The sequence below is a fragment of the Gadus morhua genome, chromosome 6, assembly GCF_902167405.1.
Source record: "Gadus morhua chromosome 6, gadMor3.0, whole genome shotgun sequence".
Lineage (NCBI taxonomy): Eukaryota > Metazoa > Chordata > Actinopteri > Gadiformes > Gadidae > Gadus > Gadus morhua.
The window spans coordinates 26,527,996-26,550,041 of record NC_044053.1 but is presented as its reverse complement, the minus strand read 5'-3'; the positions used below and the strand labels follow the sequence as shown (position 1 = coordinate 26,550,041).

The 22,046-nt window shown below is 42.2% G+C and overlaps 1 protein-coding gene across 4 annotated transcripts in view; it reads left to right on the top strand.

Annotated features, from left to right (window-relative positions):
• pdzd2 (PDZ domain containing 2) overlaps positions 1–22,046 on the top strand; it is a 51,154-nt gene that overhangs the window by 4,589 nt on the left and 24,519 nt on the right. For 2 of the 4 annotated variants that reach the window (XM_030357701.1, XM_030357700.1), the window contains exons 2-6: positions 3,599–4,197; positions 4,861–5,354; positions 15,159–15,681; positions 19,740–19,885; positions 20,867–20,999. In XM_030357701.1, coding sequence (XP_030213561.1) covers positions 4,060–4,197; positions 4,861–5,354; positions 15,159–15,681; positions 19,740–19,885; positions 20,867–20,999 — 1,434 coding nt within the window. In that variant the 5' untranslated portion in view covers positions 3,599–4,059. Of the gene's footprint in view, positions 1–3,598; positions 4,198–4,860; positions 5,355–8,821; positions 9,123–14,052; positions 14,222–15,158; positions 15,682–19,739; positions 19,886–20,866; positions 21,000–22,046 lie in introns of those variants that run through there. The other 2 variants (XM_030357702.1, XM_030357703.1) reach the window with 2 other exon arrangements.

The following is a 22,046-nucleotide window of genomic DNA, read 5'->3' as shown; positions in this document are numbered from 1 at the left end:
GTTCTGACATACAACATGAACGCAAATATAATCCAATAAAACAAAGCAGTAAGACATAATTCAATCTTCAATCTTTTAAATATGCTTTGCATGGCATTAAGGGGGAAATTCAAACATGAAACACTTAAATGTACAGGCCAGAAAAGAAGACATTTTTTTAAATAAGAAAACCCCTTATTGTTACCATGTGAGAAAGTGCATGTCATGATTGACATCAAGCATTCACACTTTTTGACCTCAGATTTTCCTATCCAATCACTTTAAGTATATGAAATCATTTTTGAGTCAATTTTTCTGTTTATAAGAGGTTGAGCTGTGTCCGTTTATGGCAGAAAACAACAATGTCTGATGATTCACTGTCTAGTAGTGAATGAATCAAGATCATCATTGGTTATTTTCATCAATCGGACTGCATGTGCCCAGATTACTTCAGAACACAGCACCTTAACAATAATCAAGACAACAGACTCTTGACCAAGACTCAAGTGGCCTTTTTGCAGGGCTGGAACTTGAATCATCATGAAAATGACTCAGACTTAGATTCAGACTCAACAGTTTAGGACTCTGTTTAGGTCAAAATGTTCTCAGCGCAATGCAATGCAAACCAACATAAACAAATGTTTGTCTATTGGGGTTACTGTTAATCTTACCACACAAAAACACATTTTAGTAGCTGGCTTCTATTCATATGAGGATGAAAGGGATATTCAGATCAAGAAGTCCGTACTTTGAACACACATCACAACATTGTGTTGTAATCATTATTTTCCTTTTCTTACAAAAGCAAAGATCAATGGTGATTGTTATAAAAGTAGAATTGTGTTTAACTTAAATGCTCTCAATATAGATTTGTTTTATTTGACAACCTTAACCTATCTGTTGTTTGCATTGACAGTAACACTGTCAATGCAAGCAATGCAATCAAAAAAACACAGCAATCTTCAACGAATGAAAAGGCAGGTGTTGCCATAACATCAGCTGTTTAACATGGGTGAAATCGTTACACATAATATACAATTATTATATTGTGACGATGTTCTTATATCAACATATTAATGAAATAATAATTATAAAAAATATCAGTAGTTTTGATTATGTTTGAGCACATTTTAAACGTTATTTTAGACGATTTACTTTTGTCTTTGGTCAGTAAAAATATTAAATAAATAGACAAACACTTTAAAAGTTTAAATACATTTCTGCGGAGGAGAGATCAACGCAATGGAACTCTGGTCAAATGTGTGAATCCATGACCAAATTCAAGACCCATCGACAGATTGTCTTATTCAATAAGGTTCTTATTATTGGCTTGCAATTTGAAGCCAGTGTTGCAAATCAGTATTCATTCGTCAATTAGGTTTTTTGTTGAAAAAAATACCTCCCCTGCTGGGCTGTAAATACTTCAGAGATTTCATCACATAATTCCAGGTAGCTCACTTCCGTAAACCTTTCAAGAAAGAGCCTCAAAAAACCTCAAAACATCAAAATGTATTTGCTAACAGCATTGCACGGTTCTGGGTGTCTAATCAGTGTTGCTTTGAACACTGATTAGACAAAGGATGTATCAGGCTGGAAATTGAAATTATTACTGCAAAATATGCCACCTTTTCTTTGGAGGAACCAAAGTATGGATGTGTCATGACATTTTCTTCAGAATTCATATAGATCATATATTGCAAAATTATAGATTTTAAATAAGGACAATCAAGTAGTCGAAGACTTCCATTCAAGTCAATTAATGTACGTTCAATTGTACATACCTTTAATCACAGCTACAGTATCAAAGAGCTTCACAGGCCTCCTTATACAACACCCTCTTAAGCAGAGCCCACTAAAGGATGAGGAGAATCCCTGCTTCCACAGATGATCACGAGTGCAATGGGTGCCATAATGGGCAGACATAACAGATATTTAGATTGCTTATGTTGGCAATCGAGTCGGTTGCAATGGTGATTCCAAAAATGACCATGTATTTTGTAATCAGTCACTGACTTTATTTCAAAGTAATCCAACCTCACCACAAACACACACACACACACACACACACACACACACACACACACACACACACACACACACACACACACACACACACACACACACACACACACACACACACACACACACACACACACACACACACACATGCTCTTTGGTGTCCCCCATTCAACTCAATCATTACGATCCAAAGAGGCTTGTGAGTAACCGAAGCCTGTCAGTAGTACTCTCTGATCAGAGAGCTTGTGCATTATCTCCACACTAGTCCTGCACTATGCAATACAACACTACCTGAAATAGGAATTTGCTTCAAATATAAAAGATAAAAAATCTTAAGACTTAATGCTCTCTTAAAGACAGCTATGCTGTTGTTCCCTATGTGAAAACATACAGGAATAGCAGACACAGATGGTACCACAATGCCCAACAGTTTATTTGAAACCCAAGCACTAGATAGTAATTTCACTGTGGTCTTATGGAACCCTGCTTTTTTCTGACTAAATCTGCCAGAAATGTGGTTGCTGTGGATTTTTACTCCGTAATGTAACTGAAAAGAATGTAAAAAACAGAAAACGACACAAATACAAAACAGTTTCAGTGGGATATGTTCAAGGGTGTATCCGGGTACTGTAATAAAATACTAACTAGTTAGCATTGTTTCTATTTCATCCTATTATTGAATATTACGATATGACATAATGTAATTGTATTACATCAATACTATTCATGTATTCATTTGAGTATGTTTTTGTAAATATTTTAAACACCAATACCATTTCAAGACATTTTCTGTAACAGGAGCCATGCTATTCTATTTTTATCTGAAAAGCAAAAGAAGTTAAACTGTGGTTGTCCATCTGAGAAGTTATGGCAGTGGATGCCACTCCTGCCTTGTCTGCTCTAGGCATCACCGGGATTTTGTGACAGGCCTGACCAGGCGTGGAAAATAGTCTGGCAACCACTTATTATTATTATTATTACTATTATTATTATATTATGAGTGTTAAAAATATTTTTTTGAGAGACAAATTTTGTCATGCTTTATCTTGTATATATATAAAAAGATAAACTGTGATATTTAGTTTTATGCCTACTAGGCTGAAATGTTGCTGTCAAGATTTGAAAAACCTTTGGTATTGATGCAAACCAGCCTGATCCAGGCCCCATGAACAGAGGCGCTGCATCCCATTAGGCATACCAGGCAATTGCCTGGGGCCCCGCAATTGCTTGGGGCCCCGGGCCACTACTAGGGGGCCCCCTAGAGCCAAAAAAATAATAATAAAAAAAAAATTGCCTAGGGCCCCCACACTCCCTAGAATCGCCCCTGCCCATGAACCACATATTTCCAAAAGTGGCCTCTTCAATTCATGGGATCTAAATCCCGGGCTGCGTTCCAAGAGCAGCACAAGCTGGTATAAACTGGAACTAGGGTTATTAGTATTTCAATAAAGAATGAAACGCTAACATGTTTAGGAAACGGTGGTTGGCCAGGGATTTAAAAAAATGATACCGAACTTCAGTTTGGATAGATTCTTCTTCGACACTACGTATGATTGCAGATACATTTTGTTTGATTAAAAACATTGACATTCTTCTACAGGTGAGGCCAGAAGACGACGGGTGTGTTTGAGTCTACACGGGAGCAGGCACCAATGCACACTGATCCTGGCTGCTGTTCCCACTTTTTCCATCCAGACTCAGATTCATAATTCTCTCGCCAGGAGGATAGCAGTCTCCGGTTACTCTGCAATTGATCCAGCAGATTGCTACACCCTCCCCCACACACACACACACATTAAGCCTCCTTTATACAAGGATGATGTCATGATCCAAAGGGGACCCTGATGATACGGATCCTCCGGCTCAGGCCCTTGGGGGTCCCCTTCTGCAGGCCCTCCAGAGATGGAGACACCACTGTTGACTTCCACACATGCAGCTCCACTGTGTTTGTTCCTGGATCTACCACCAGCATCTTAAGCCTCCTCTCCGGGTCCAGCTGCATGCTCCAGCCCGGTTACTGTCCGTAAGGGTACTGGATGGCCCCGGACAGAACCAGCCAGCATGCCCATCACTCAGGAAAATGCCGTAAGCCACCTCCCACTCCTAGTTACCTGGCTTGGGGGTCAGCACAGAACTAGGGAATCAGGAGACCAAAACCACAACACTGCCCGGAACCAGGATGGCTACAGTTGTTCAAAGGTATCGTTTTTAGCCCTAACCCTATAAGCACTGGGGGAGACTGCGCAGTTCATATTTGATGAATGACCTCAGTCTTATCCAATGTTGTGTATCGCAATTGTAATCTTTCTAATCTTTTCTGGTGATACTTTATCTCCGAATATACAAATGTAGTAGAGAAGGGATGTTGTGGATTTTAGGGTCAGGGACCTTTAATGTTACTGCCCAGTGTTGCCCTTGAGCTCCAGCCTTCCAGATGATCCCACATAAGTGTAGGCTAACTGTAAGCGGTTAATACAAAAAGGAAAACAAACACAGTGGTTGAAGATATTAAAGGCAGAACCCTGCTTTATGCCAGCTGCGTCCCAAATTAACAATACAATACTTTTTTTAATCTAAAATATAATATGTTAATGCCAAGTATTTGATCAAATTTAGCAAAGCAATCAACCAATGCCCCGTAAATATTTACATCAATTAATTTGTATATTGTCTAATTATTGCAATGTGGAATCAACAACACAACAATTTAGTTGATTAATTAAATATTGCTTAATGTATACATCATGTTTGATTTGTAAACATTATAAATCAATGTTCGCTTTAAGCATTTGGTTCTTCTTCATGGTTCTCTACATTTCCACACAATCACCACTAACGATGTGACTCTTCTTCCTCTGCTAGGACCCGAAGCCAGACGGTGAGAGTGACAGCCTGTGCAGCAGCAGCAGCAGCAGCAGCAGCAGCATAGGGGACATGTCCCTCTGCCTGGCCGCCATCCACAAGCTGGTGGCATACATCCAGCTCAACTTTGTGGAGGGCGAGGGAGAGGGCGAGGGAGCGCCAGCGGCCCCACGGCCCCCCCTAGACCCCCCTCAGGAGGGGCTGGACGTGGAGGTGCGGGCCGTCTGCCTGAAGAGGGCCGAAAGGGACTCGGCCGAGTTCGGCCTCAGCTTCGGGAACATCCCCATCTTTGGGGACCCCGAGGGGGGCAAGAAGACCGGCCGGAGGAGGAAGAAGAAGGGCGACCAGGGGCCGGTGCTTGAGGTGGGCTGCATCTGGGTGACGGAGGTGAGGAAGAGGAGCCCGGCGGCGCGCTGCGGGCAGATCAAGCTTCGGGACGAGCTGCTCTCGCTCAACGGGCAGCTGATGGTGGGGGTGGACGTCACCGGTGCCAGGTAGGTGAACGTTAGACCAGAGGCACTGCGAGGGCACGACAGGGATGAGGGCCAAGGCGCTGAGCTATGCAGTTTAACGCATGATTTACAATTACATTTACATTTAGGGCATTTAGCAGACGCTTTTATCCAAAGCGACTTACAAGTACATTTGTCAGAAGAAAGAGAAACAACAATATATCGCTGTGGGTACAGTCAGGATGTTTATAGAATAGGTGCCAAGCACTTACAATTGCTAGGTTAACCCATTCCCAGTATACAACAAAGTTAGCTAGGATATGATGATGATGATGATGATGATGATGATGATGATGATGATGATGATGATGATGATGATGATGAAAACTCATTAGATATCCGACACATCATTCACTTTATTAAGAGGTTTCAAGCCAGTACGCATTGTGTTTTTTCTACCTGAATGACCAACAATATCAACAACATACTTTTCTGTATTTTACTTGGTTTGCTCACTCGCCTGTTGCCACTGGTCCTGTTATGCATCTAGACCCTGGGATAATGACAACTCTGTAAATCGTTATATCCAGGTCCAACAAACCGGTTTTTGTTTTGACCTGTTGGAAAGTAAGCAGCAGACACATCCACAATCACCAATCATCAAAGTACACCATTTATTCTCATTCTAAGCTCAAGTTTTACTTGTAAACATCAGTTCAGATGGAAAATGATTTGAATGCCTCAGATTTTCAAAGACTTGGAAAAGGAAATGGATGAGTCAACGTTTACGACTTTCCCGATTTCATTCCCATATTTCTCAATCTGTCTGCGAGGAAATCTATGAATGCTTTTCGAGGTTGGCTATGTGTCTGGAAGATGGGAGTCTTGGAGTGCTTTATAATAAGTGAAGGCTTTGCATAGAGTGCAACTACAATCTGCCATGTTTATTTATATGGGTTGTCCTGGTAAATATTTGGCTTGTTTTTCTATGGGTCATATTGTTGCTGGACAAAAGAAAATAAAGAAGAGGCAGAGGCAGGATTATGAGCTTCTGAATGATTTTCAAAGAAGGAGTTGGTCGTTTACATGTAGTTTACTGTCACTCCCTCCCCCAGAAATCTTCAGACAAATTTCAGCTTTTCAAGCAGAGTCAGGCATGTGTATAATAATGACGGGACCTTTCATAGTCCATGTGGTCTCCTACTGATCTGAAAAACAGAGTTTAGTTGCTAAATTGGCCCATTGTTGTGGGAAGAGAGAGGATTTAGTTCCCTTTTACAGCCAACATCAAAATGTAATAACGCAGTTCTAAATCATTAATACAAAATCTAGTATGTGACTGAACTGGTTTGTTATTCAAACAAATGGAGGTGGAAAAAAGGTTTTATCACCAGGCTTTAAGGAACATTCCAATACGACTTTATACAGCCCTCTTGACACCTTTGTGTCAGAATGAATGTGGTCGAACCAAACGTTTGCTATGTGTAGTATACTGGTATCTTTACACCCATTCTTAAGCGCTGCGGTCAGGGTCTGGGTGGTGGTCTTTGGGTTAGGGCATTGTTTCTTTGTGGAGTCTTTGTGGTAGGACAGGGTTTCCCAACCTATTCCGTCTGCACGCCAACAGCACAATCAGAACCGACACAGACAGTAATTACCCATCATACCTTAATTTGACAATCAACAAATATTAATATTTTACGTCTTATTTATTGTTTTGTAAGCATAGCAACACAAGATGAAATATAAACAAGTACATCGTTGGGGAAGGGGGGGGGGGAATGTAATGACTTGTGTCGAGTCAATGTCCACACACGTTATCCGCATATGGACCTTGTACTCTGCAAGACGTTTGACCGAATAACCTCTCCTCCAACTGAGAAATAGGTCAATTTCCGATTTGGGGATGGTCTCTAACCCTCCCCATTAATCCCACCGACTGGCCCTGGGATTAATGGGGGACACGATGGATTTGCAGGCATTACTGTCTGAGGAGTGAGAATCCCACCTTTTTCTCATCCCTTTGGGTGACTAATTTGTGGATGGCGATTCCTTGTAATACTAGAGGAATGAGGCAGAAAGTCAATGCTTTCCCAAGGGCCTGTAGAAGTCAAATACCTAGTCAGTTCTGTGATTTACCTTTCTTGTTTGTTCTTTGTGCTAACAAGGCCATTTCTCTTGTTCTGAAGTCAATTTAGTGTTAAGTGCCCCAGTGAGAGATAACTATGTCATGTTTACCTATGTCCGTTTGCATAGATTTAATTCCTGGCTGACTCGATTCAATCCTCAATGTCCACAGTTTACCTGTAAGCATCCTTGTGCAAGATGCCTACCCCTACCTGGTCCTCAATGACATGCCTCAATTCATCGTCTTTCACAAATGCACAAAAAGTAAAGGTGTCTCATAATAGAATACCTGTGAAATAAAATCCTGATACGTCTGGAAATAGCTGTTTATCCAAATTCACTGATTTGATGAGGACTTACTCATAAAAGCTAAAGGCAACTATATAAGTTTCTCTTTTCATGACTAGAGGCAATGGCGCTCCTAGGTAACATACTCATTTTCATAAGGAGCTGTCACTGAAGACCGCTGATATGATTTGCATAAATTGCAGTATTCAGTCAGTGGCTTTTTAAATGAGAGCATCAATAAGTGTTAATTTGAAAGTTTCAAACTTAAACTTTTGGACTTTTCTTCCCCGTAAAAATATATTTGGGTAATTAAGTGGTCATATAGGTCCCATCCCATGCCTTTACCCCATGTGCACAATCTTTCTTTATGGCTAATTTTTTTAAGAATTAATCTGAAATGCATAGTGGGATTTATGCATTTTGGTGCGACATCAAAATGTTTATTGCACACTGTTTTCGGTCAACAATTAACCAATAAAAATGTCACTATTGGACAAAGAAGTTTGCGCAAAAATATTGTTTTTTAGTGAAAAACAATAGTTGTTCCATAGAATATTAGGGAGGCTGCACATGCAACATATCTTGTGTTGCATCGCATACGCCGCATGGTGTGATTTATAAACGTTCCTATTACCGCCCCTGGGAGGCAACCTTTTTCAGCGAATGAATTTGCCAAAGAACTTTTAGCCTACCCAGTTTTTTTCTTCTCAAAGATTGGTTTGGTTTGCCCTCTCGGTATCAGTAAAAGTAGCCTAGGCGCACATATGACGAACAGTGAACGCAATGGCTGTAAACTTACTTCCCAAGAATAAAGTAACTTTAATCCCGACCAATAGAACACGGCAATAGGCATTGGTGAACTAAGTCGAGGTAGCCCAGTTTTTTTTTTTCATTTTCAAGCGACTGTGTGACTTCACAGATCACGGCTGACAAATCCAGAATGGGCGCAGCACCATTCCCTCTCATTATAACGCATCATGCTTGATAGACAACATCACCCACAATGGATGACACAGGGTGTATTTATACCGCCCCTCCCCTGCCTCCAACAGAGTGCTTATATGCTCGCCTTGGCGCTAAAAGGCTGGGAGCAGTGTTGCCAAATTGCCCCAGATTTCCAGGAAATCGGGCCCAATCTGGCAACGTTGGCTGGGAGAGACAGTAGCGATGTAACGCAGAGTCTGAACACGGGCAGGCACGTCTAGTTTGGGCTGTCATGGTCTGTTGTTTGGGAGTATGGAGCAAAATACTTAATTCAGCGTTGTGCCGGCTCGGTTAACTAGTGATTCAACTAGTGGTTTAACTCATGGATTGCAGGATCGACTGAGGGCAGATTAACGCACTTCTATATTGCATACCTTGCGCGACTTTTGTACGGATTGATGGACACTCCAGGTAGGCACACTGCTCCCCCAGGTTGTCAGCGGTCATGGTGTGTTTTGGTCATGTTAGTAGACTGTTATTACTGTAACGTGCCCAGAAACCATCGTTAATTACCATTACTCCTGGCGATCTAAAAGCAGTGGCTTCGCACTTGTTGTCAGGTACATTAATTAATTAATTAATTCACAAGGTGCTTCGAAAAAGTAAAATTTCTGATTAGGAAAGTGCAATAGACGGAAGAAACGAGACACGAGACAATTTGCAAGTTATAGGGTGAAATGCTTTACGAGGGTGTTGAATGTTATATCCTACTACTCATGTCCAGCCTTCCTACCATGGATGCAATATGGGAAAGTTATGGCAACATGTTTGGACTAGGAAAAACCCAAACCATAGCAGTGGGTTGCTGTGTGTAATTAATTTGACCGCTATGCAACAGACGTTTTAAACTACCTGCTAGGGAGAGAAACCCTTACGGTAGACACAATGAGGTCAATCCTTTCTTAAGGCTGGCAGCAGGTGATCTCCAGGCCTATACAACACGCAACTCAACAGTGAACCCTGATGACTAGTTATTTATTATTGAACTATCAGTATTCAATACAAACTAATTGTCTATTTCATATAGATCTCAACCCAACACTGAATAGCTCAGTAAGTGTTATTGTTCCTAAACTTATTGTTTGTAAATCTATGATTGGTAAAAAAGGAAAAAACTCTGATAGGTTGTGGTGTTGGGATGAACGTCAAAAGAGTTCATAGGACACGCTGCTTGAATAGTAGCCCTTATATTTAATCCATATTGATACAACGATACTTACTTCATACAGGACAGGTAGTAGATATAATTATATAAATGGATACAACAAGAGTAAAACTGAATCTGCACTAATTTTGCATATTTTATCCAGTAGACTTCATATTCTCTTTGCATGTCCTGTTCAAACTGGACATACAAGTTATACATTTATACATTTAACATGAAAAATTAAATGTATAAACCCTGCTATTTAAAAATATGTTTTGTGGGGTCAGGCTATTTTCACACACAAACCTGGCCATTAGATAATCAGATCCAAGTATGTAGGCACTGTAAATATGGTATAGTGTGCATTTCATTGATACAATTAAAAAACAAGAATGACTATGAAAAACCATCATAGTTAATATCATTAGAGTGACAGAAGGAATGTCATATTTAGCACTCTGCTTTCTCTCGAATCAAAGTGCCTCTCAACATCATCTTGGGGGATCAGGTCTAAATTATATTTACATTTCTCCATTATTGCAACACATTGTATCAAAGGATAGGACAGCAACATAAGAAAACCGACATTGGTAAGAAAATGGTGTTAGTTACACACACACAAACACACTATTGAACATCCATGAAGGATTATGTTACATTCGTAGCGTTGCCCTTCTCATCTTGCAGACGAGCAGGGCAGATGGTGAATTATGGGACTCTTACCTCTAGCTGCATTACTGGACTAACTAATGGATTGGTCGGGCTATAGTCTCCGGCTATAGCTGTTTCTACACTCTTGGTGCCTAAAGCTTTGGACCCTGCTCTTTTCTAGCATCACAAATGCATGCCTAAGGTTTTTTTTTTGTTTTTACTGACCCTTAACCCCTGCTTATTATGTGTTAAAACAACAACACTATGGATGATGCAACAGATGCTCACTATGGTCCTGATAAAATAAATCACTGATTATTGTATTGTTTTCTTAATGAACAACAAATATATATAAATAATCCCTTATCTGACATAGTGGGACTATAATATATATATATTTTGGATTAATGGGTGAATTTCTCATTTCAGCCTAGGTCTGCTACTTGGAGGGCCCCAGAGTTGAGTTGAGGTCTGTCTGATATCTAATCAGGAGCCCCCGGGGGACCCCCCCCCCCCCCCTCCCCCCCCCCACCCCCTCCCCCCCCCCCCCCCCCCCCCCCTCCCAGTGAGCTGCTGTGGGCACCGTTTCCTCTGCCTGCTCGCTTTTGCTTATTTAAAAAGAAAGTGCTGAGCAAAGTGGTTCCTGCAGACCAAAGCAGTTCCACCTAACCAAGGAATGTGTTTACTGCTGGCTGATATACTGGGTGCTGGGTCCACGGTACCCAGTGATACCCAGGGCATGGTAAATGGGATGTCTTCCAGCAGATTGGCTAAAGGGCTACAGAGAAACACACATCTTTGCGACTTATCTCCAACCTAGATGAATGCGTCACCGACCATCTGCCTCATAATTTTCTTGTTTCCTGACGATATCCTCATTGTTAATGCTGTCACAATTTGTATTCCTTGTTTATACACTAAAAGAGCAGATGGTTAATGTCTTTCTGGAAGAGTGAACTGGTGTCATCTCCTTCTATTGCTCCACGCCTCTCTCTAACTGACCTAGGTGGAGATCTAAAATTGGCTCAAGGAATTTCCTAATTCAATCATACACATGTAGATTTGGATCTATGCTACACAATCAGCTAATGGATCCACCTTCTCTGTGTGCACAACACGACCTGATAGCAGATAACCCTGGTTTCACAGGAACATGGAAGTCCTGAGGAGGGAGGCTATGGATGTCTACTGTAGTGGTGCCTCGCTCAATGGAGTGTGGTTGCACCGACTTGTTCATGAGATATTACATTTCAATTTCATAGAAAACAGGAACTGTTGCCTCATGCAGCACAGAGAGAAAGGCCCCATGGCTCCATGATTAGCCTTCTTGTACTGGGATGCCCTCCACTTTTATGGCCCTCCTTTTCCACACCCTTTATATCTGATCCTGCTGTACTTGTTTTCCTCCTTGTTTGTCTTCCAATGAAAGGGAAACACGGGTGAGCATGTGAAACCAGGAGATTGAACCGGTGACTCATCAAGGCCTTTATCTTACCTTTTATTTCCCCCTGGAGTGTGTCGAGTGCAGCGCTCAAATCACAACAGGACAGTGAGAAAGGATCAGGCAACTCTTAAGAAATCAATCAGCTATAAGATTAATCCTTTATGTTTTTCTTTTTGTAAAACCATGAAAGGAAAACTCTTCAATACTTTACTACTCCACGAGTCTGGGAAAAATCAATGAAGAGCGTACTTTAAAGGTGTGTTTTATAAAAATATGTTTTTATATCTGAACAAACAAAAAATGTTTGGCATGCAATGTCAATCCCCTCCGGAAGTGTTGGACACAGTGAACAGAGAAGTGATGAGGGGGTGTATGATGTTAGCGGCGTTGAGGCTATGTCTCTGCAGGACCCTAGGATGATATTTAGCATCATGTGTTCATGACGCAGTAAAGGCATGTTATTATGCTAAATGACAGGGAGTCAAGCGGTGGACTTGTTGTGTAATGTTTTGAATGTTTTCTACTCATCCATATTGTTTTTCTCAAATGTTGAACATACAGATGTTTGTACTCAGTTGTAGTTGCACAAGGTTTTTATTGAATTGTGAATGGGAATCCATATTTTAGGTGTTTTGTAAACTATTTGAAGATGACAATGTCATGGTAGTAATAATAATAATAATAATACAATATACTTAGATGTTTATGTGAGACGATTCAGGTAATCTTAGGTCCAGTAGTCCTGCTATGTCATAGCCGGGTTTCTCAGGGGAGACGCGACTAGCCTTGGCCTGAAACCAGAACATGTAGGGGGACAGGGAACGGCTTGTTTCCTGTTTTATTAAGGAGATATTCCACCAAAGAAAACCAATTCAACCCAATGATGAATCTGGTATTTCAAAAGTCTACACAGTGTTGATTTAAAACCTTTGCAGACACTTTTTTCACTGCACTACTGATGGCCGAGATTGTCTTCGTCAAGAGAACAAAAATTGTATTATAACTTGGCATTTGTTCAATTTTTATGATAGTTTGGTGCTAGTCATACTAGCTTGTTCTGCTCAGTGGAATAGGCTGGGAATTCAGCATGGGATAATTTCAGAGAAACATTGTGGCATCACTCGTAAAATTGCTTCACACATCTTAAAAACATATTTCTGAAACAAATCACATGGTTGCAAAAGTAGCAGCCACTTGCTCGCCTATTTGACAAATCCCACACAGGAAAATAACCCCCTCAAACGAACCATTGGTTGTTAGTGGATGGGCTGTAGGGATCGGGCCACATTCCTGTGTGATGATATCGACATGTTATTTTGCTAAATCATGTTGCTGGTTGTAGACTTTAAGGGCATTGTCGTCCTCCAAAGGTGACTCCACTCTGCATGTCTGTGTTACAAGGCTCCAAGATTAGATATTTTTAGCAGATTTGCATGTTACCCTAAATAGGTGCTGTATCCCTTAAAAAACATGTGTGTGTCTCTCAGTAACCTAGCCTTATATTAGATGCTCACATCCTTTAGGTTGAGGAAGTCTAGCATTTACAGACTTCATAACAAACAGATGAGGGCGTTCTGTGCCTGACTGTGATAAAAAGGGTCCTTCTGCCACACGTTTGGAGATTTCCCATTGAGTCTCTCTCTACTAAAGTTTGGTTGTACTCAAGGCATCTCCTGCGTGCGGGGGCAACATTCATTGAAAAATTGTATTTCAAAGAAATTCAACGAATCGATCAAAGTAGCATTGAATAGTACTACTTAGATTTAAAGAAGTAAAATTCACTTTGTGCTTTTTTCTTTTCATGAAAAAAAAAGAAGCAATTAAGGTGTGGCATTTCATCCCCCTTGATAACGGCCTAAAACATGCCAAATGATCTGCCATACAAATGTGGTTCACTTCTGTGGCTCCAAACTGTTTTTCAGACTCTTTGTCTGCCGTCCAGTATGAGCACGTAAGCAAATGCTTTGTTGTTGTTGGATGGTTGCATTAGTGCTGTCAAACAACAAGCCAGGTCGCTGAATAGCTGACGGGTTGGCCCTATTTTTTAGGGAGGGAGAGAGAGACAGTGAGAGAGAGAAAGAGAGAGAGTGACAGAGGGATAGAGACAGAGAGAGAGAGAGACAGAGAGAGAGAGAGACATAGAGTGCTACAGATAGATGAGACTGACACAGGTGACAGTGGATTTGAAAACCCCTTGCAAGAGGCTTAGCTTGTGTCTGATCTATAAACTAGAAAAGGTTGCTTTCTTTTCCTGAAGCAGAGTTCAAGGTCTGTACTTTTTTGTTGGTTATATATTGTGTTTCTGTCATTTGAATGCAAATAAATATAAACTTTGTTGGGTTGATTTGAAGGATTTGCCAAGAACAACTAACTCATATAGAACAATGCCAAGTAGTCATTTTTACCATTTTCTGTTCAGTACAATCCCCCTTGCATTCGACCAATTAAGAACATTTTAACCTTTCATGCTCAGATTGCAGTGTTTCATATAATGAGCAATATTTAATATAATTTTTTGTGACTAAGTGTTATTCAAGAATTTTCGAAATTGCTACAGTCAAGGTTGTACATTCCTTAAAATGCATGTAAAATAAAATACAGTATATTGCGTCATGCAAAGGCAGTCATGAGCTGTCTTCTCCTCTGGGTACTTTATTGATGTGTTGCTAAGTTGTGCCAAACCTCCGTGTGAAACATGACACTAGGGGTTTTGGCCAATAAAACTGGTCATGAATATAGTTCACATTAAGCCCATCCGTAAGATACTTCAGTTGGAGTGCATAGTATGGGTTTGGGAGGGGTATGTAATTATTGGATTGTCCAATGGCTTTCAGAGCATATCTCACTTATGTAACAAAACATATTTCAAAGTCACACATCATATGCCAAATAGCAGTGTACAAAAAATCGGGAAAATATTTGATACTTCAGAGATAGATTTTTAGCTGTTTGTTTTAGGCTCTAAATATATTGGACACAACGTATTTTTTCCCATTAGAGATCTCAATGGGGAAGTAAAATCCTTGAAAAAACGTATGTTACTGACCTCAGGGATTTGAAAAGGTTCTCAGGTTTTTGGCGGGAGATGAGGAAACACACAGCGTCTAATGGGGAAGCTTGCAGGCTCTTTCCTCCAAAACATCCTGATGGTATGGATGGCGACAACACCTTACGCTCTCTCTCTCTCCCTGTGTTTCCCCCTCAGCTACCTGGCAGACCAGTGCTGGAATGGCGGCTGCATCTACCTGATCATGCTCCGGCGAATCAAAAGAAAGGCCCCTCCCCCGCCTTGCAATGGCAACGGCGACACTAATGGTACGGCCGTCACGGCAAGCAGGGAGGTCTGCCGCTCAGAGGAACAGCGGACCGGGGACTGCAGCTTTGAGACACCTGGCAGTCCAGCTCAAAACGGCAAACGGACGCGCAAGTTTGGTGTTGTTTCCCGCTCGTCCTCGAACAGAGACAGCAAGGACAGCATAGACAGTCGGGACTCTGAACTTGAGAATGGATACCACAGTCCGTGCCTTCCTGCGGTCCCCGGCCCCCTGGATAAGGATAATGAGGAGGCCCCTTCAGAAGATCGGCCAAGGGACGAACGAGCCAACACGTTACCTCATGCTAAAGGGGCCCCAAGTCATCTGCAAAACGGAGGGACAGCCACCCTACCAACACGGTACAGACTTCTGGAACGCAAGACGGGCTCTGTCAGCAGCGATGCGTCAAGCCAGGTAGGACTATGGTCAGCTGTGTATAAAATGTGTTTTCTGTTAGAATAACCCATCTGGCTCTCCCATTAAGAGAGATAACTCAGCTCTCTCATTAAATGATATTGAAATTCCGTTTGGATATTATTCAGGGTGTCCGCGGAGGTCTTAAAAGTCTTAAAAAGTCTTAAATTCATTTTTCTAAATTTAAGGCCTTAAAAAGTCTTAAATTCGTCAAAAATGTCTTATGGTGGTCTTAAATGTATAACTCGGAGGTCTTAAATTTGTCGGGGCAGGCTTATTTAATTTTGTATTTTTCTCGCGGGACTTTTCGGGAAGGAGATGTACGATGGGCTACTTTCTTGCTAGCTGCATATATAAACGGATGTCTGTGCGCTTGCTAGCTAGTCTGCAACAATGGGTAAATGCAAGTTCAACGTCAGTTGGCTGGAAGACGTCCGTTTCCGAGGTTGGCTAGCGTCCGTTGCCAACCCAGAACAGGCCAGATGCATTCCGTGCAAAAGTAGCCTACATTCAAGCTCGGCACCATGGGGATTAAGGCTGTCGTCAGCCATATGCAGAGTCAAAAACATAAAACGAGAGAGACAATTGCCAGGAGCCACACACAGACCCCAGCCATTTCTACGTTTTGCATCTCTGCCCCGGCGCCACCGCCGCAGACGGTCCACGCTGCTAGCACTGACCTGAGGGTAGCATTTGGTGCGACACCAACACTGAAAGCGGAGGTGTTGTGGATTCTAAACACAGTGGTCAAGCACCAGTCCTACAACTCGAATGAGGGGATAGGAGATCTCATCGGTTTGATGTTCCCTGACCCTCAAATCGCGAGCACCTTTACTGCTGGAAGGGACAAAACGGCGTATATAACTCGCTTCGGACCAGCGCCTTTCATCCGAAACGAGCGAATCTGCAGCGTCAACAAGGCTGATTTTGTTTTGATATTTGAGACGTTGAACCACGCCAATAAAAGCAAGCAACTTGACGTGCACGTCCGATATTGGGTCGGAGATCGAGTGCATTTCCCGGTACTTGGGCTCGCAATTCATGGGGCCCCACATATATGGGGGTAAAAGGGATGATGATACATAATATTTTTTAGACAATATGCAGAATCTTTTCACTTACGAATTAAAACGGTCGGCTATTTTTGCCAGCACGCCACCCTAGCCATATTATGGGCAACCGTGTTTCCCTTGGCTGTGATTTGAACTTTGAATTCCTCGTAGGAGTTCATAATAATACATTGCTCGCCTTGGATGGAATACACCGCTCTTGCGCGATTTATTTTGCATAAGGGTGAGTCAAAAACGCGAGAAACGCCCCTTTTATGTGAACGCGCATTGAACCTAAAGCGGAAAACCTGGTTCAACTAATTTAATCTAAAGTGAGCGTCGTGGTACCATTTAACTGTGATTGCGAGTTGCGGCTCTGTCGAGACAGGTTTTCCCAAGAAAGCCTGGGTATGTTCAACGAGGTTCGTGGTATACCCCCCAGGTCTTACTGAAGGCATTTATTTAATGGTGAAAATATTATTAATCAATGGCGTAAATATCGACGGTGCAACCGGTGCAGCTGCCCGGGGGCCCAGACGCTGTCACCCCCCTCTCAACAACTTACAACTTGGGTGCACCATAAATACGTGCTGGTGCACCCAAATTAAAAATGTAGGCGCACCAGTGCACCCAAGGAAAAAGTTAGTCTGGAGTCCTGGAGTATCACTTTATGTTCAATAAACAGACAGAAAGTAAACTTGAATGAGTCTCATTGAGTGACACACATGCTATGCTTGGGTTGTAATACAGCGGGATCCCCCCCACCATCGCGGGTTTAAGGTCTTAAATTTCATTCAAGGTGGTATTAAAAAGGTCTTAAAAAGTCTTAAATTTGACTTGCTGAAACCTGCAGATACCCTGTTATTGAAGATACAGCATGTGTGGATTTGTTAAATGGTTTGAACGAAGGTAAACGGTTGAAAAATGATTGAGTTACGATGTCTTCAGAAATAGGATTGTCAGAATGGGCAGACGTCTTCAATGAAAACAGCTGAAAACGAAGCCGGTATGAAACTAAAACTGTGATTCTGAAGAAAGTTTAAATGATATCAATATTCTGTTTAGATATTATTGAGTGGGTCGATTTGTTAAATGGTTTGAACGAAGATGGCTCCGCCATCCTCCCATTGACTCCCATGTTAAAAAAAAAGATAGTATTTTAAAAGTAGAGTATCTAAAAAAGTATAAAATATTAATAAAATCTGAAAAGAAGGGCGCAATTCCAAGCTATTCTGAACATTTTCAAATTTGAATGGATTCTCTAGGTGAAAAATTGAGGAAGGAGATAGGTCCCAAAGTTTGTAGAGAATAAGAAAGAAAGAAAGAAAGAAAGAATAAAACTTATGAAGAACAATAGTTGATCGCTGCATGCAGCACTCACCTAATAAAGATTTCAATATCTAGAGTGTGAATGCAACAGCATTAACACTAATAAAACTTATGAAGAACAATAGTTGAGCGCTGCATGTAGCACTGACCTAACTAATAAATGATTAACTATATATGTCTCTACAAATTGACAATGCATAATAGCATCATATTTTGGGGGATTACGATTCTATATACCCTTTTGCATTACTTGATAATTACAGAAACTATCTTTTGGCATAGAAATTGATTGACTGCATTTATGTACATTTATTTGTGTGTTTGTAAAAGAAAAGACAAGCAGTTGAAATCGTCACTTTTATGAACCTTCAATCTGATAAAGAGGATTCCTGAGGCTGTGAGACACGGGACACAAGGGAGGCTCAACGGCATACTTCTATAACGTTCAGAGAACGTTATAGGAGTCAAAGGTCAACACAATACTTTGACGCTTCTTTATTTAGCCTATTTCGTCATACAAGGGAGAGTAAAGATGATAAATGCTGCCACACCCCCTTCCTTAATAGCATGCCCGCAAAAAAATCTTCTTTGTTTTAGCATTAAGGCCACACAAACAGACAGACAGACAGACAGACAGACAGACAGACAGACAGACAGACAGACAGACAGACAGACAGACAGACAGACACACACACACACACACACACACACCCAGACGAAAAACAAACACGTACTACAAACACGAGATAAATCAGGTGCTATCTCTCTTTTTATGGCTAGATATTGTTAAACAGGCCGCAAAAAGTTTGACATGTGGCACAAATTTTACATAAAAGTCTATGGGATATAATAGCGCAGCCAACATCTAACCGTATGTATTTCTGGACAGGTAACATTAATAGTTGTAAATGGTATTTGATCGATTTCCATTTGTTTGTGGTATTTTGTGCCACAAACAATGTGCTAAATAGACAATATTTTAATCATGACTTTATTATTTTTATTATTTTATTATTTTGAAAATGGTTAACTCTGACAAATCTGACATCACTCAATGCTTTGGGCCTCCCACACATCCACTATGTTTCCACAATGACTTTAGTGTAGCGAAACCCTTTGACGTAACCTTTCTTGGCTGACCCAGGAGGTTTCAGCGGCCTTCTCCTCCAGCGTTGAGCCCTGCTGGGTCTTTCCTGTAATTTAATACTTTTGATGTGAAACTATTAGCATCATAAAGCAGTTGACACTCCTTCTGTCCATTTGAGCACTATTGTGGCCAGAGAGAGCTCATTAATCAATTGTGTATATATTTTAAATGCATTGGAAATATATTTTGTATTATTCTGATGTAAATCTGTGCACACATACACAGGAAATAATATGCATGTGCTTATTCATAAATCAAAAAATTCTGCGAGTGATTAAGGAGTGCTATGAGGAAAACATTTACCAACCCAAAAGCTAAAAACCCTGTCACGTGTTACAATGCTTAGAGTTAGGGTGAGGGTTATCGATTTCAATTATTCAATTATTGTTAATTCATGTTTTCACTCTCATAGGCTCTGAGAGAGCCAGGCGCCCTGGCTCTGGTGTGAGTTTTCATCATGCCTCAAGTACCAAGCCTAAGCTAACATCTCAGTGTACCTTTTTTGTCGTTAATTTTACTTCCACCTCTTGCAGCCAAGAGAGGGGGGCCACATCTGGAAGATGCACCTGGTGAAGAGCCAGGAGGGGCTGGGGATCCAGATCACGGGGGGACGCGGCTCCAGGCGCTCCCCTCACGGTATCATCATCGCCCACGTGGAGGATGGGGGGACGATCCAGAGGTACCACACACAGACCACACACGCCCTGGCCCTCACCATGAAGGCTCAATCCTTACTTAGCCACGGTTGAAAAAGAGACGCCGGTTTGCATGCGTTTTCTACAGCATGCAAATGCAGCTCATTTATTTGAAATAATTCCAGTGCAGTATGCAATATGAATAGCCACACACGTTTGTCAAACATTGAGTCTGTGTGTTCCCATGTTTGTGTCGGTGCTTTGAATTAAAACAGTGATTTTGTGTCTATCATAATTATTGTTTACATAATTATATTTATGTATTATAATATTATTATTACAATTATAATTACTAGTGCAGTGCCGATTGCTTGGCCTCTTGTATTGATGTGTGCAGCTTTCTCGAGGACCGCTAATCAAAACAACTTCATGCTCAACACTTCACTTCCTTGGGTTCCATGCAAACCCCTGACAAGTGTCAGGTTGAATGAACGGTTGTCGAGAAACTCAAGGACCTACGGACACTCCACTAATGATATAACAGTGGTATATCCAGCATCCATGTACAGTGACCAAGTGAACTGCACATATTTAACCGCGGCTTGTGAGTTCCTGTTGCTGACGTAGTTGAAGAAACAGTTGAGCCTTGAAGCCCCGCCCCCCTGAAGCCCCGCCCACTCGCTGTGCAGAGCGTTGCTTGCTGTTTTGTTCAAAGTTTAGAACGTGACGAACGTGACCTGTGTGAAAATAAGTTCAACACTGCACTTCCTCGGGTTCCCAGCGATACACACGCCAAATGTCAAGTAGATCAAATGAACAGTTCTAGAGATATGCAAAGGACATACATCCATGGAGATTCCTCGCTTTATAGGTCAATTTTACTATAATTGATGTATATGTATGTAGGGTTGGGGTTAGGGTTAGGGTTAGGGTTAGGGTCAGTATAACTCATAGTCTTTGTGATAGAACATGCAGACGCAGAATCCCAGGACATTTATGCTAATCGTTGGTGTTTTTGTTCTCAGGGACGGCCGCCTGCGAGTCGGTGACGAGCTGTTGATGATAAACGGCAAATCCCTGGTGGGCCTTTCTCACCAGGAGGCGGTGTCCATCCTCCGCTCCGCAGCCGGCCTTGTACAGCTCGTGGTCGCCAGCAGGGTGGGCAAACACACAGCACCACATCACTATGACCCACACCCCTCACCCTATCCCTATCCCCTAACCCCTTACCCTACCCCTAACCCCTAACCCCCTTACCCTACCCCTAGCCCCTCACCCTATCCCTAGCCCCTCACCCTATCCCTAACCCCTCACCCTATCCCTAACCCCTAACCCTATCCCGAACCCCTCACCCTATCCCCTAACCCCTCACCCTATCCCCTAACCCCTCATCCTATCCCTATCCCCTAACCCCTCACCCTATCCCCTAACCCCTATTCCTATCCCCTAACCCCTCACCCTATCCCTAACCCCTAACCCTATCCCTAACCCCTAACCCCTCCCCCTATCCCCTAAGCCCTAGCGCTATCCCTAACCCCTCACCCTATCCCTAACCCCTCACCCTATCCCTATCCCCTAACCCCTCACCCTATCCCTAACCCCTCACCCTATCCCCTTTCTCCTCCCCTGCTTGTCTGCACAGTCCTCAGACCGTTGATTCACATAATTTCTAAACCTGTAAGCGTCTGAGACTGTGATAACCCCTAACCCCCTTACCCTACCCCTAGCCCCTCACCCTATCCCTAGCCCCTCACCCTATCCCTAACCCCTCACCCTATCCCTAACCCCTAACCCTATCCCGAACCCCTCACCCTATCCCCTAACCCCTCACCCTATCCCCTAACCCCTCATCCTATCCCTATCCCCTAACCCCTCACCCTATCCCCTAACCCCTATTCCTATCCCCTAACCCCTCACCCTATCCCTAACCCCTAACCCTATCCCTAACCCCTACCCCCTCCCCCTATCCCCTAAGCCCTAGCGCTATCCCTAACCCCTCACCCTATCCCTAACCCCTCACCCTATCCCTATCCCCTAACCCCTCACCCTATCCCTAACCCCTCACCCTATCCCCTTTCTCCTCCCCTGCTTGTCTGCACAGTCCTCAGACCGTTGATTCACATAATTTCTAAACCTGTAAGCGTCTGAGACTGTGATTAAGGTCTTTAAAAATACATTTGACTTGACTTGACTTGGTACTGTAAG